General features: G+C 30.9%; 1 protein-coding gene across 1 annotated transcript in view; it reads right to left on the bottom strand.

Moving 5' to 3' along the window:
* Positions 1-11,081, bottom strand: part of LOC107453539 (FMRFamide-activated amiloride-sensitive sodium channel) — a 39,387-nt gene extending 28,306 nt beyond the window's left edge. Inside the window, exons 1-5 of the mRNA XM_043046667.2 lie at positions 10,723-11,081; positions 7,954-8,065; positions 7,138-7,280; positions 5,795-5,904; positions 3,450-3,610 (exon numbers count right to left, since the gene is read on the bottom strand). Of these exons, the coding sequence (XP_042902601.1) occupies positions 3,450-3,610; positions 5,795-5,904; positions 7,138-7,280; positions 7,954-8,065; positions 10,723-11,027 (831 nt within the window). The 5' untranslated portion in view covers positions 11,028-11,081. The remainder of the gene's footprint in view (positions 1-3,449; positions 3,611-5,794; positions 5,905-7,137; positions 7,281-7,953; positions 8,066-10,722) is intronic.
* Positions 11,082-14,697: the final 3,616 nt, after the last annotated feature.

Here is a 14,697-nt window from a genome sequence, read left to right as displayed (position 1 = left end):
AAAGTTAAATTAAGAACTAATACATTATAAATTCGTAAATACCTCAGAAGAAAAATGTGAAGTGTTTTTTAAACATTCAAGATAGTACCTTAAAGATGCATTTTAAAATGTCANCTTCTTTACGTTCGTGTATTAACCCGTTTTGTCCCGAATTTCTAAATTGAAATGATACACTAAATTGAAATGATTTATGGAAAAAGTATATGTCGAAATATATTATCGAAATATATTATTGATAGTATAATATATATATTATACTATCAATATATTATCGAAATAATATATTATGGTATAATATATTATCGAAATTAATTGATTTTTCTACTGTTAAGGCATTCAAAAAGTCTTTGATAGATCAAAAAGTACTTGTTCCTTAGAATTATAGATCTAATCAGAAATAACTAAATCATTGTGGTATCTGAGAATCCTTTAATTCACCCAGATAAATGAAAATACTGAAAAAAGTTTCCCACCACAATGAATGTCTTTGAAAAAAGGAACTGTCCTAAATATATGACGCTGGTCGTTAACCGGTTAATTGGTTCACATTGTACTGCAATACTTTAAAAATAAATACAAATAGGAAGTATCTAAAAAATTTCCCGAATAAAAACCCATGACATGTATGTATAAATATAGAAGTATTGCCCATAAACTCGTGCATAACATGTAAGTATTAAAAAAGGACAGTGCTTCTAATCATTTGATCTAATTATTATAATATAATAATAGAATACCTCATATAAGAAATATTCTATATTTATATAATATATCGTCTAATTTATCCAATCGTCGAATATATATTATCTATGGTCTCATTTAACCCATTGATAGACTAACGTAAACAAGTGCAATCAGTCACGTAAAAACAATAAAGCTGTATAGTGTATCACCTGATAATTAAGACTTTGCATAGAATCTTATAGTGCGTCTAATAATTTGAACAGGGTCTGTAAGAGCTAATACATTATAAAACTATTTATATGTCAGAAGAAAACTTTGTAGCGTTTATGAAACAATCAAGACACCTTAAAGATCCATTTTGAAATGTTAATTGAAGGAGACAAGTTTCAAATTTCTTAAAGTATGCATAAATTGGTTTTAATGTTCTTGGATTGTTGTATCGTATTAAATGTGTAACAAAAATTTAAATTAAGAACTATTACATTATAAATTTATAAATGCCCCGGAAGAAAAATTTGAAGTGTTGTTTAAATATTCAAGACATTTAAAATGTCAATTAGACACAATCTTTAAATTTTTCAAAGTATGCATCCATTGGTTTTAATGTTCCTGGATTGTTATATCATATTAAATATGTAACAAAAAGTTAAAAAATTGAAATAATTGATGTATTCATTATTTGTAAACTCTGTGATTAGCGGATTTCGGACTCAAGGCCGATGGATCAAAGCACTCATCAAAATCTATAGGATTTTTGAGATGGAGAACTATAAATGCTCCTTAGCAACGTTTTCCATCTGTTTTTGCCAGAAGTTGATCGCTGTCAGGCGTAATTTAACAGTATTAAGTTTCAAATTCACTTAAATGAATAAACATTCTTCATCTAGGACGAAGGGCTTTTGCATTTATTAAAAGGGAGACGGGGTTTTACATTTATTAAAAGGGAGATGGGGTTTTATATTTTATAAAAGGGAAAAGAGTTTTGCATATTTTAAAAGAGAGACGGGGTTTTGTCATTGTTTAGAAGGGTGACGGGGTTTTGTCTTTTTTAAACGGGAGATGAGGTTTTATATTTAATAAAAGGGAAAAGGGGTTTGCATATTTTAAAAGAGAGACGGCGTTTTGGCATTGTTTAGAAGGGTGACGGGGTTTTGCATTTTTTAAATGGGAGATGGGGTTTTATATTTTATAAAAGGGAAAAGAGTTTTGTTTATTTTAAAGGAGAGACGGGGTTTTGGCATTGCTTAGAAGATTTGTTTAGATTTGTTTGGTATTGTTTAGAATTTTTAAAAAAGGAAGGTGGTATTAAGAAATCAATGGAGAGTAAAGCCTTCCCCCGTGCAACCTTATCCCTTAACCTCATTCATATTAGATTTGAATTAAACTAGGCTGACGTTACAGGTTCAGGTAAATTTTATTTGATGAATTGCCGTGATATGATAATGACGTCGAAAACTGAAAAAATCTCATTTCTTATACGAAATAGATATTCTGTTAGCGAACTCGCCAGTGCAGAATACTATGTACCAAGGTGATCATATAAAACATTGTAATTAAAAATATATTGCTATAATTTTTTTTTGTATGTTTAAAATAATAATAATAATTTTTTTATAATAATGTCTATATTTAGATTTTTCTTCAAGAGTTTTTGACATTATTTTCTTTAATTTAAAAGGTCATATTTTGTATCGGTATCATTTTTCAAAATTTACATAATAAAATCTTAAATCGTATATAAATTTTATAAAAATAATATAATGGGAAATGAAAACTATTCCAAATTTTATCTCGTTATTTTTAATAGATAATGAGATACATAGTTTTAAACTTGAAAAAAAAATCAAATGTGAAATGATTGCATTTAAATTCAGGTTATATCAACACTTCAATATCTGGAAGAAACAGAATAAACACTTATCTCTCCTTTTAATTGACATAAAAAACATTTTTTACCCAATTCAAACAGAATTTATTGCAATATTTATTTAGTTGTAAATCTAGTTTGTTATTTTTAAGATTTTTATATTTCGTATTCCTTTTAGGCAAATAAGTTCTTTCATAAGATGAATGAAAATATTAATAATGCCTTAGATTAGATCTTTAAGAACTGCTATATAAGTTTATAGCAATTTTAAATGTTATAAGAGTTTGCTTTGAGAATGGATGTATGAAAGTTTATATAGAGTTTTTTTTAATGTTTTTACAGTTACAGTTTCTTAGATAGATTTAAATTTTATTATAATTCTTGCCAAAAGATAAAAACCAAATGATCATGGAAAACGTTTGGTAACATAACATCCCAGAAAGGCATTTAACCTTACGGCAACATTGGGTCGGAATTTTCTTTTTTTGTCTCAAAAATATTTGTACTAAAAAACCTTTTCAACCTCGATTTTCAACCCTAAGTCAACCTCGATTTAAGGTTTTTATATACAAGGTTGTTTTCCAAGGTTTTGGATGAGGGTAATGTGAGTAGAATAAAGCAGATGGTCACAGATCTCGTTTTAAGGTGAGAAGGTTTACACGTAAACCGCATTACAAACCTTTTTAGGTTTACATTAAAAGGTTTTTGCTTTCTGGAAATGAACCTTATTTTTCTATATGGGTTTTCTTTCTTGTTTATATCATAGCTCATATCGTATTTCCCTTTGACTCGTTATTTACCAAAATCAACATTCTGTTAAAAATTATTTTTTCTCATTATCCTTCTTAGTTATTTCTAAGCATGGAATTATGATCAGGAAAAAAAAAACACTTCACACCTGCTGAACTGATACGGAAGTTTCGAACCCGGGACTTATATTAAAACCTGATGATTTTGGATCAGGCTGCTCGTTAGCCTCGTGAATGACGACTCGTGCTCCGGTGTACATCGTCAGAGGGGAGTGGGCATCGAAGTCTAATTTCAACATCACATCAAGACCTAACAAGGATGGAAAAAAAGATGTTTCAATACAGATGAAAGGGTATTTAAAAATTACTACAAAAAACTATTCCTGCATATGTCGAAATAAAAAGTCAGACGCACTTGAAAGTTTCAAATGACGATTTTATGATTTTAGTTTCCTGTTTTAACGTGTTTTTGAAGTAAATATGGCATTTTTCACAATGCTTCTAATCCCATAGTTACAATCATACCGTTGATTATAAAATCATGGAGTTTTAACATATTGAGGGGAGTCTTAATAGTGACGACATTGTTAGGTTCATTGTCCGAACAGATCGTGAATTACTTGGCACCCAGCATTCTGTATCAATCTTATTACATTGAGACTTAGTAATGACGACATTGTTAGGTTCATTGTTCGAACAGACCATGAATTACTTGTCACCCAGCATTCTGTATCAATCTTATTACATTGAGCCTTAGTAATGACGACATTGTTAGGTTCATTGTTCGAACAGACCGTGAATTACTTGTCACCCAGCATTCTGTATCAATCTTATTACATTGAGTCTTAGTAATGACGACATTGTTAGGTTCATTGTTCGAACAGACCACGAATTACTTGGCACCCAGCATTCTGTTGAACGAATATTTTGAGTTTTCTTTTTGGCAGTAAATGACTGCTAACTTTTTCTCATTGGCAAAGAAATCTTTAAAAAACTGGAGTTAACAATTTGATTTAGTTTTTAAAAAATCCCTATTTATTTACCTTTCCTAAATCAGTTCAATGTTGGATATCTTTAAATAAGAATCACAAATAACTGAACAAGGCAAGCAAATATATTCATTTCTTTTAATTATTCAAGCTTGTTAACATTTTGAAACTTTTTTTTTACTAGAAATGATTATTTATCGGAAATTAGATCCAGATTATTTATTGGAAACTAATGTATTCAGGGACTAAATGTATTTGCAACAAGCGCCCTACTTCCGTAAAAATCGAATAAAAAAAAGGATCCTAAATTCACTTTTATCGAGAAAAAAAATGAAATGCATCTTCAGACTATGACGAGAGATTACCAAGGCTTTGAATAGCAAAAGAGGAATTAAAACAATTTAAATCCATTGTATTTTGAAATGAATTGAAAGCAGATACATTCTAGCCAAATAAAACTATAAAACAGGATTTTGATAATTTAAACATTTTAGTACTGCCTTCGATCTTCAATAATTTTTTTAACAAATTTCAGAAATACTTATATCATAATTATTTATTGATTTATTTAATCATTAATAATCCTTGGATCAATTCTAAAGTGATGTTTTTTTCATCTTAGAAATCAAGTCAACGTGACAGAGTCTGGAAAATATGATTAACACTAAACATGCCGGTCAAATGACTGTTTAAGAACTTTTGCATCGAAAATGCGCTGATCATCTTATCGTTTTTACACATTTGACTTCATGACTTTTTTTAAACAATTATATACAGTTAATATTTTATTATTATTATTTTTTGTATTTTGTTTGTTTCGAATAATACTTGTCGTATACCTATTTTTACCACAACCTGTCATTTGATCGGGAGAACAATTTATTGCTTTATAAGGTTGTCGGATCAGAAATGACGATGTAATGCATGTTCAACGTATTGCATTCGATGAGTTGCACATTTTTACAGTATGACAGTTACGCAGTGAGTTCAATCAGAATAACTGCAAATTCAAATTTCAAAACAAAACCTAAAATTTCAGATCGACATTTTTCTGTAAGAAAAAGGGACAATTATAGTTCTCATATATTCTTATAACTATAAGAACAATTTAAGAATTATGGAAATAATAATAAGTAGAAGAAGTATGTTTGCAGAAAATGTGCAATGGAAACAAACTGTATATGTAAAAAATGCGTTGAGCAATTAATTAAAAATGCTTATTCTTTGTGTTTGTAATAAATAAAAATGGTCAATATACAATTTCGTTTCGTTATAGTAAAGTTATTTTAGTTTAATTCCTTCATAACACATTTATTTCATGCTTTCAATTCAACAAACATAAAGTAAAATCATTTGACCCGCTATGGTAGAAATAGATATACATTAAGTGTTGGTATGTTTAGTGTTAAAGACTTGTAACCAATTCCGATTGAGTAAGAACTCATATTCTTGTAAAGTAAGGCTTAAATCTACTTTTCTTTAAATACGTCATATTAACCACTTACCACTGTTGGGTCCAATGTAAGGTGTCTGCAACACTTGCGTTCCACGATCCTCTTTTTGATTAAATGTGAAGCAGTTGCCGAATTCAAAGCTTAAAAACTTTGAAAAATTTCTGAAAGTTACGTGATAAATATTATGGATAAGATATTAAAAAAATATGCTATAAGTGACTCATCAAATATTTAAAGAAGTCTAAACTTTTCAATTTATAAAGAAGAAAAAAATATCTACAGTTGTTTCAACTTTAATTGTGATTATTATAGCTTTAAAATATTATTAAAATAATGAAGAGGTTACATTTAGTGTACTTCAATTAAAAGCAAATGAATGGATATTACCTGATTGAAAAACTTCATTTACTACAAAGTCTACAAATATGTAAAAGAAATATTCATCGTATAAGTATTAATTGAGTCGCTCAGAAGCCAATGCGGTTAAGTCCAAAACACAACAATTGAGAAAATTAATGTTTTTTGATACATTAGTTTTTAAAATTCCTGGTTTATTAATTTAATTAGAAAAGTGTATAAACTCTTTTTTCGAGGTGTAAACTCTGCAAAAAAACAAGATATGTACAGGATGTGTAAATAAAAACGTAAGTATTTATTGAAATAATGACAGCATCTTAAAAATTTTAGGACTTATACCTTTTGGCAGCTGAAAAAGATAAGAAATATATATAGTCTACTAGTATAAACGAACTTTTATTTTTCACAATCACTAGATACAGTGACTAATAGAAAATAAACTGTTGGATTATTTCAAAAATTGTTTTTTACTTCAAAACTAGAGTGGCGCTTTTCTTTGTTTTAGGAAATGAAAATAAAACAAATAAATAAAAAAAAAACTAAAAATACCACATTTTAAAAAAATACTACGAAAAATACCATACCCCTTTTTTTGGTGAAAAAATACTACCGTAGTATTAAAAATACTACGTCTGGCAACCCTGAAGTTACTATGAATTTCTTGTTTTTCAGTGTTACCAACAAATATCGAAAGAAGAATTTAATTTTAATTTCAAAGCTTATGTAAAAAAATATTGATAAAAGGTGGACTTATTCACAATGGCTTCTGAAATTATTATACAATATATTCAGAAGCTATTAAAAAAAGGGCTGTCTGACGTAGAAAAAAGTAACCAACGAGTAAATCCTTTAATAACTAAGAAGATTATTATTTATTTCATCAAAATTTCCAAAAGTCAGAAAATATCAAAAAATGGACTTAACCGCATTGGCTTCTGAGCGGCTCAATTGTTTGATGGACAACCATGGGGGGGGATTGGTGAGGTGAGCACACAATTTGCGATAGTAAAATGAAATAATAATAATAAAATGCTTACTTGTGGGTACAGGGAACTCCGTTAAAAGCACAACTGATGACGAAAGAGGGAATTTCATCCTCATCAGTACTCGAATTAAAAGAAAACAAATCAGTTGATTTCAATAATCCATCAAAGTGATACGAACAGGAGTTTCGATCTTCCTGAAATTTTTAGCACGTTTTTTACTAGAATGTAATACAAAAGCGTATTTTGTTTAGAAAAATTATTTCGACAGCAGCGGAAAATGCATACATTTTAATCTCATCATTTGAAACAACTTTTATTCATTTTTAAAAAAAATCTTAAAATTTGAGAGACAAAATTTAATAAATTCAATTAAATATTTTGTAATTCTAATTGAAGTTTTAAAAATCAGTGGCTGTGCACCATTTGCTAGCCCTTCCCGACTATCGAAGTTTGTTGTACAAAATTATATGGTTTGCTTTGAAAACCAAGCTTTTAAAACTTGAAAAAATTGAGAGATTTTTTATAGACTTCCTATTTGTATTTATTTTTAACGTATTGCATTACAATGTTAACCCATTGACACAGGAGAGTAAACAAATGCAAACCGGTTTCATCTGAGTAAAAACAATGCAGATGTGTAGTATCACTTGAGAATTATCATTTTACATAGAATCTTACAGTGCGTCTAATAATGTACATGTTTTAAAATTTTAGTAGATCGATTGAATTTTTTCAAGCAAAAAAAAAAAGAAAAAAATAGTTCAAACATTCACACTTTAAATTAGCATGAACAATTTTGAATTTTTATTGGAGCTGAAAAAAATGGAAGTTAATTATTTATAAATTACAAAATGCCTCTTTACTTACCATTGCATTATTCGATATACGTTCTAAGTTTTTTGTTGGATCACAGATTTCTTCAACGCACTCTTCGACTGTTTTGCCTCGAAAAAGGCACTTGTGATACTCAGAAGGTTCTCTGAAAACGATATTTGATTTCAAATACATTTTAAGTCGATAATTACTGAGATAAAATTAAACAAAAAAAAATCATTCATTGTTCTTTTTTTTAAGTGGCGCCATCTATGGACAAAATTTTAACTTTTCCCACACCCATACGTCCCACCCGTTTATAGGGTGGGCGTATTCATACTATTATTCATTCATTCACATATCGTAATTTTGACCTGAAACAGAGAACGATCAATGTTCAATTCAGTACCATCAGAGCCGTAATTTGTTACGAAAACATGGAGGACTTCGTGACCCAACAGATTTAACTATCAACAGTCACCATTTACTACTTTGGCCGAATGGACTCGAACTCCTGTTCTCACGTACAGGTGTCTAGCGCCCTACCAACCAGGTTATCCAGGCCTACTCTACAATATTATATAATAAATAATTTTTTTAACAAAAAATAGCGTGTTGAAACTACCGATTGACAAATTATGATGTGCAGAAAGTTTCAAGAGTATAGTATCCATATTGAACATTACATCTAATATATAAATAGCGCAGAAACTGGGTTAAAAATAAATATACTTACATTGCATCTAATAGATCTAATGCAAAAACAATGCAATTTATAATATATCAGCAGCATGTATTCAATTTACCAATTTATTTTATTTTATAACCACCGTTCCAAGTTTGGGCTAACGACTACTAATGTTCATCTTCGTAGCCTCGTAATTTTGAACCCAACCCAAAAGACAAGGGAACTCCCGGAACAAGTATTGGGAAAAATCTGCCTTCATGGAGAAATTTCGATAGAACTAACCCGTATTTGCGGTACATGGAGAGGAAGACCACGAAATCCTCCCACAGTTAGTCTGACGGCAAGGGGACTCTAACCCATTTTCCATCGACCACTGAGGATATTTTACAACAGCACTGTGGTCGGAGTGAGCTGGGTGCAGAATACGAATCAGCTATCTCTGGGATCGAATCCGGGTCGTCATTGGAGAGCGAGTGCTCCATCCTCTGAGCCACCACGTCGCTCAAAATTTTCTATAGAAAAACCATAGTAAATTAAGTGTTTTTTGACTTGTTTGTTATAATAAATTACCTTCGTATTTGATCGTAAAAAAATGGTCTTTCTCTCTTTCAAATGAATATTTATTGATTAAAATAAGAATAGTATTTAAAAATAAATTCATTTTTCGAAATAAGTTTTGAAATAATTTTAAGATATTTGTAGAACCATTTTGAACTATGTAATTTCAAGAAAGACGCGTTTTATGCTTGGAACCAAAGTATAATATTTAATTAATAACACTACATGTTATTTAAGCATTACGTTTTATGCGTCAACTGTTTAAGGATATAACTTCTATAAATATATTTTTTAAAGAAATCGTAAAAAAATTTCATTTTTTGTAGTGCCCCATATAGCCATTTTTTTGATGGAACTGACCAGCATTTGAGTTACATGGAGAGCGAAGCCACGAGAACCTCCCTTGGTTACCTTGACGGCAAAGGAATTCAAACCCATGATCCGTCTATCACTGAGGATATTTTAACATCAGCACTGTGGTAGCCAAGTGCGGAATTTTGATCGACCCGCCAAAGCTGGGATTCGATCCCCGTTCCCCTCATTGGAAGGCAAACGCTTTATCCTCTGAGCCATCACGACTTAGGTGACACATTTTGTCAAAATTACGAAATAAAAAAAAATAAAATATGTGACTCATCTCATCAGCAAATGAGTCCAGTAGAGCTTTTTTTTAAGATGGATTTTTTCAATATTTTTAGTATTTCAGAAGTAAATTGTCTAAAGTTTGAAGAAGTTCTTGAATAGTGACTTAGCAACGCGGGAAATGTTTACAAAAAAGCTTAAAGAGCAGAAGTGGTGAGTGTTGTGGATAAATTATGTTTCTTTTTTCTTTTTTTTTTTACGTTTCCACTTTAAGAAGACTTAAGCCTTTTTCCTTTTACCAACAAATAAACTCATACGGACTAAAAATGAATCTTCTATAGTTAACATAGTCTTTTGTATAAATTGGAACTTTAAGTTACGTATTCAACCATTTCGTTTTCCTTTATTGAATTTTATATCAGTAATAAAAACAAGATGAACTCTTATTATTTCTCACTTAATATGCATTAAAGAGCCGTGATGGCTCAGGGGATAGAGCGTTCGCCTTCTAATGAGGTGAACCGGGTTCGATTCCCAGCTTTGGCTGTTCGATATGAACCCATATCCGGCTTGCACCCACCACAGTGCTGATGTAAAATACCGTCAGTGGTAGATGGATCTCGGGTTAGAGTCCCTTTGCCGTCAGGCTAACCTAGGGATGTTCTCGTGGTCTTCTTCTCCGTGGAAAGCAAATGCGAGTTAGTTCCTTCAAAAAAGTCCTCCATGAAGGCAAAATTTCTCCCAATACTTGATCCAGGAGTTACCCCGTCTCCTAGATTGGGTTCAAAATAACAAGGCTACGGAGATTAACACTAGAAGTAGTAAACCCAAAAATTGGGTCTGCTGTTCAACGACGGTTATGAAATATAAAATAATATGCATTAAAGAAAATAATAAAAAAAATAAGTATTTATATAAAAATGATTATAATGATGAATTATTAAAAAAAGAACCCCAGATTTTTCACTTTTAAAACAGCTTGTTTATATCCTTACCTATTCAGATTACAGAATGTAACAGCAGGAAAATAGAGTTTCCAACTATTTTCGATTTCTAAAGTGATTACCACAGGGTACTGAAAGTACAGCGTCAGGAAATGATAAATTTCGTAAGAGCACCCCACTAGACCGATCAGAAGGACCAGAAACCAAAGAATTTTACGACCACAGCCGATGGAGACGACTAATTGAGACACAGCATAGACCGAAGATCTCGTCAAAAGATTGAAGGTAAGAGATTTCAGATTTTCTTCGTCTTCCTCCTCCGAGTTTTTCTCGTCGAAATTCTCCGGTGGAGACATTTCTATTGACAACAACAAGTCGACTTTACGAACGATGTTTAGGTGCTTGAAATGCATGCATCAGAGGGGCGTGTCCTAACCTCATTAGTGAAATTGCCTCCATAAACGTCTTTTTTGTCGTTAAAAATGCAAGACCCATACGAAAAAGTCAAAACAACTCACCCGGCGTTGCCATTCCATACATAGTTAATGATTTGCATCGTAATCGTCTGAATGAGCGTAACATTTAGAATTTGGAATGTTCATATTATCAAGAAAAATGTAATCGCAACTTAATTTATAAGCATTTCAGAATAATTAAATTAATACTGAATATTTCTGTAAGAAAGAAAGTAATTTAGTAAGTAATATAGTAATTAGAAAGTAATATAGAACCATAACTAGTGATCAATATAAATATTATATACCAAAATGGGTGGTTGTTGACTTCCACCGATGAATGTTGACAAATCACGTAGTCGCTTTGGTAAATGTCCGAAATATATACTAGATCCAGTTAAGTGCCAACATTAAAACCTTTGAGAACTTATATTTAAGAATCATTACGCAAACTTTATAAGAAATTAATAACTGAACATTAATAGCATATCATAAATTTAATTAAATAACTGCAAACTAAAATTATTAACTAACATTAAGTTTTAATTCATGGAAATGTATGATTTTTAAAACACCATTTAAAACAACTCTACTAATCAGCATTATAATCAGCTCGTTATAAATAATTTGCAAATAAGAGGCAATAAAGGATAATCCTGTAGCACCCCTCTCCAAGCTTCATCTCAGTTCTTCACCCCTCCGATTTTTCTTCTCCGATTTTGACAGTTGAAGATTGATTAAGAATTACGCCCACTGAAGAGGGGGAGAATTCGTGTGGCAAGGGAGCAGGGACAGGACAGGGATGCATTTGCCCGGTATGCCCTACATCAATGATTTTTAAGGTCAAGTATCACTACCTAGTATGCACTTAACCGGTACTCCGAAAACTGATGTCTCTTCTAAACTACCCTCAGCAGACATTCAAAACTTTAATAAATATAATAATATCGACGAATGTTAAATAGGATATAACAAATATTTCAGACATTCATCGAAGCGACTATGTCGACATTCGGTGAAAGTCGACAGTCGGTTATTCATGGTAGCACCTTTAAAACTCCAAGTTTACCTTCTCTAACTCACATTTAAAAATAAATTTGTTATACTTATCGAACATGAAAAATAATGTAGACTTTACTTGATTTTTATTGGCTTTATTTTATTTTATATATTTTTTCATTGTTTGTTTATTCATTTTTCTATTAAAAGTGTTGTTTATTTGTAATTAATGTTTTCTTATTTTAACAGCTACAGATAGTTTTAAGTGAAATTCTTTTATATTATGTTTAATGTTTTAGATAGATTATAAGTTCTGTCATTGCTCATTTTTTAGCTTTCTGTCTCGAAAAGCATTTTCGTTATCACATTTATGTTTTCTTTATTCATATTTTAAATATGAAAAGAAATTTCAAAACGAAATATAGTGTTATGTATTCTCTATAAATTCTTATAATTCTTATTGCGGGTAAAAATTTCTGTTCTTTCTTTTCTTTTCACTTTTTTTTCTCTAAGCTAACGTAATTTGTCAACTGTAAATTCAATACAAATTGCAAAAAAAAAAACCTTTTAAAAAGCTATTACAAGTAATTTATTATTAAAATTTAAATATTTTTAAAAAATGATAACCCATCTGATGAGAGCAGCAACCTGGAAAAGCGCAAATAATGCTAACTATAACAGACAAGAGGTTTTTTCTTAACGTAACTGGTCTTTCATCTACATCTTTTCTTTCTGTGTTTAGATGGAGATTCTTCATTATACTGTCTCCAGCCAAAATATTAGACGCACTTTAAGATTCTATGTAAAATCTTCATTATCAGGCGATACTCTATACAGCCTGATTGTTTTTAATGAGACTAAAACCGGTTTTCACTCGTTTACGTTCGTGTATTAATTAAATAAATTTGACGATATATAATATAAATCTGACGATTGGATAATTGAGACGATATATTATATAAGCTGTTGTTGTTGTTAATTTACGTCGCACTAGAGCTGCACAATGGGCTATTGGCGACGGTCTGGGAAACATCCCGGAGGATGATCCGAAGACAGGCCATCACAATTTTGATCCTCTGCGGAGGGGATGGCACCCCCGTTTCGCGCGAAGTCGAGCACTTTACGGTAGCACAGTTTAACGAGGACCCATACCGCACACCCTCGGTGCCTACGCAGACTGACCCAAGTGGTCACCCACCCGCACACTGACCGTAGCCAGTGATGCTTGACTTCGGTGATCTGCTGGGAACCGTGTCTTAACGATCAGTCCACTGCGGGACATATTTATAATAAACATAACTGCGGGATAAGCATAGAATATTTATTATATCAAACATTATATTAGTATATTATAATAATTAGACCCAATTATCAGAAGCGCTGACGTCTTTTAATAATGACATGTTTTGCACGAGTTTATAGGCAATAGTTTTATATTTAAACATGCATGTAATGAGATTTTATGGAGGATATTTTTTATGTATATTTTATATATTTAGTTTGAGCGTTGGATTACTATGTTAACCAACTAACCAATAAACATAAGCAAGTGTAAACCAGTTTCAGCCTCTTAAAAACAATAAAGCTGTATATGATAATTCAGATTTTAGATAGAATCTTGTAGTGCAGGGATGGCGAACCAATGGCACGCGTGCCATTTATGGCACTCGACACAATATTTTGGGCACGCCACCTATCACAATTGAAGCATATGTAACAATTAAATTAAAATTCACGAAAAACAAACAAAATAATAAGCAATTATTAATAAAAAAAATTGACAATTAATGCTAAAAAAACAATTAATAACCATAAAAAACAAGCTAACAATAAATAATTTAACAGTCCTGCTTAAACTAACATCTTACAACCTAATATAAGTTATTTGTCATCTAATCTGCATCAACAGAAGTCACACTGAGGTTACTTTAAGTTGAATTATGCGTATAACTGAAACATTGCAAAATGTATTTTATGTAAATAAATAGTTTTGAGTTGATAGTGTTTAGTATTATTATTTTCCCTATAATCACGAAGTCAAAATTATTTGACGGCACGTCTATGACCTCATTAAAAAATTTTTTTAGAAAAATGGCACGTTGATGTATAAAGGTTCGCCACCCCTGTTGTAGTGTGTCTAATAACTTGGCCTGTAGTTCGTAGTGTGGATTGACTCCATCACAACTTGTCCAGTCATGATAGATGCCTATATTCAAAAATTAAAAAAGAAAAGTAAAACTCACTAAAATAATTTATTTTGTCTGGAAATAATATTATAAATAATTTGATGCATTTCAGGACATTCTTCTTCTGCTTTTGATGAGGAGCTTTTTTTTTAATTATATTTTGTGTATTGAGTTTACAGAAATTTGATACCTCCTTTGTCTCTATATTTAAGGGTGATTTTCCCCAGAAAAACAATGGATGAGTTTTTCTTTTCCTTTTAGGAAGTAAAAGAGGTGGAACACGAGAGGAGCAAAAAGATTCTTTTTTCGCCGACCCTAAGTAGGGATGAAAAGTATTGTCTGCCTCTTGGGAAGTGTTTTTATCTCACGGTTTTTAAGAAACCACT

Source organism: Parasteatoda tepidariorum, chromosome 8 (assembly GCF_043381705.1).
Source record: "Parasteatoda tepidariorum isolate YZ-2023 chromosome 8, CAS_Ptep_4.0, whole genome shotgun sequence".
Taxonomy (NCBI): Eukaryota; Metazoa; Arthropoda; class Arachnida; order Araneae; family Theridiidae; genus Parasteatoda; species Parasteatoda tepidariorum.
This window is presented reverse-complemented; position numbering and strand designations above follow the sequence as displayed.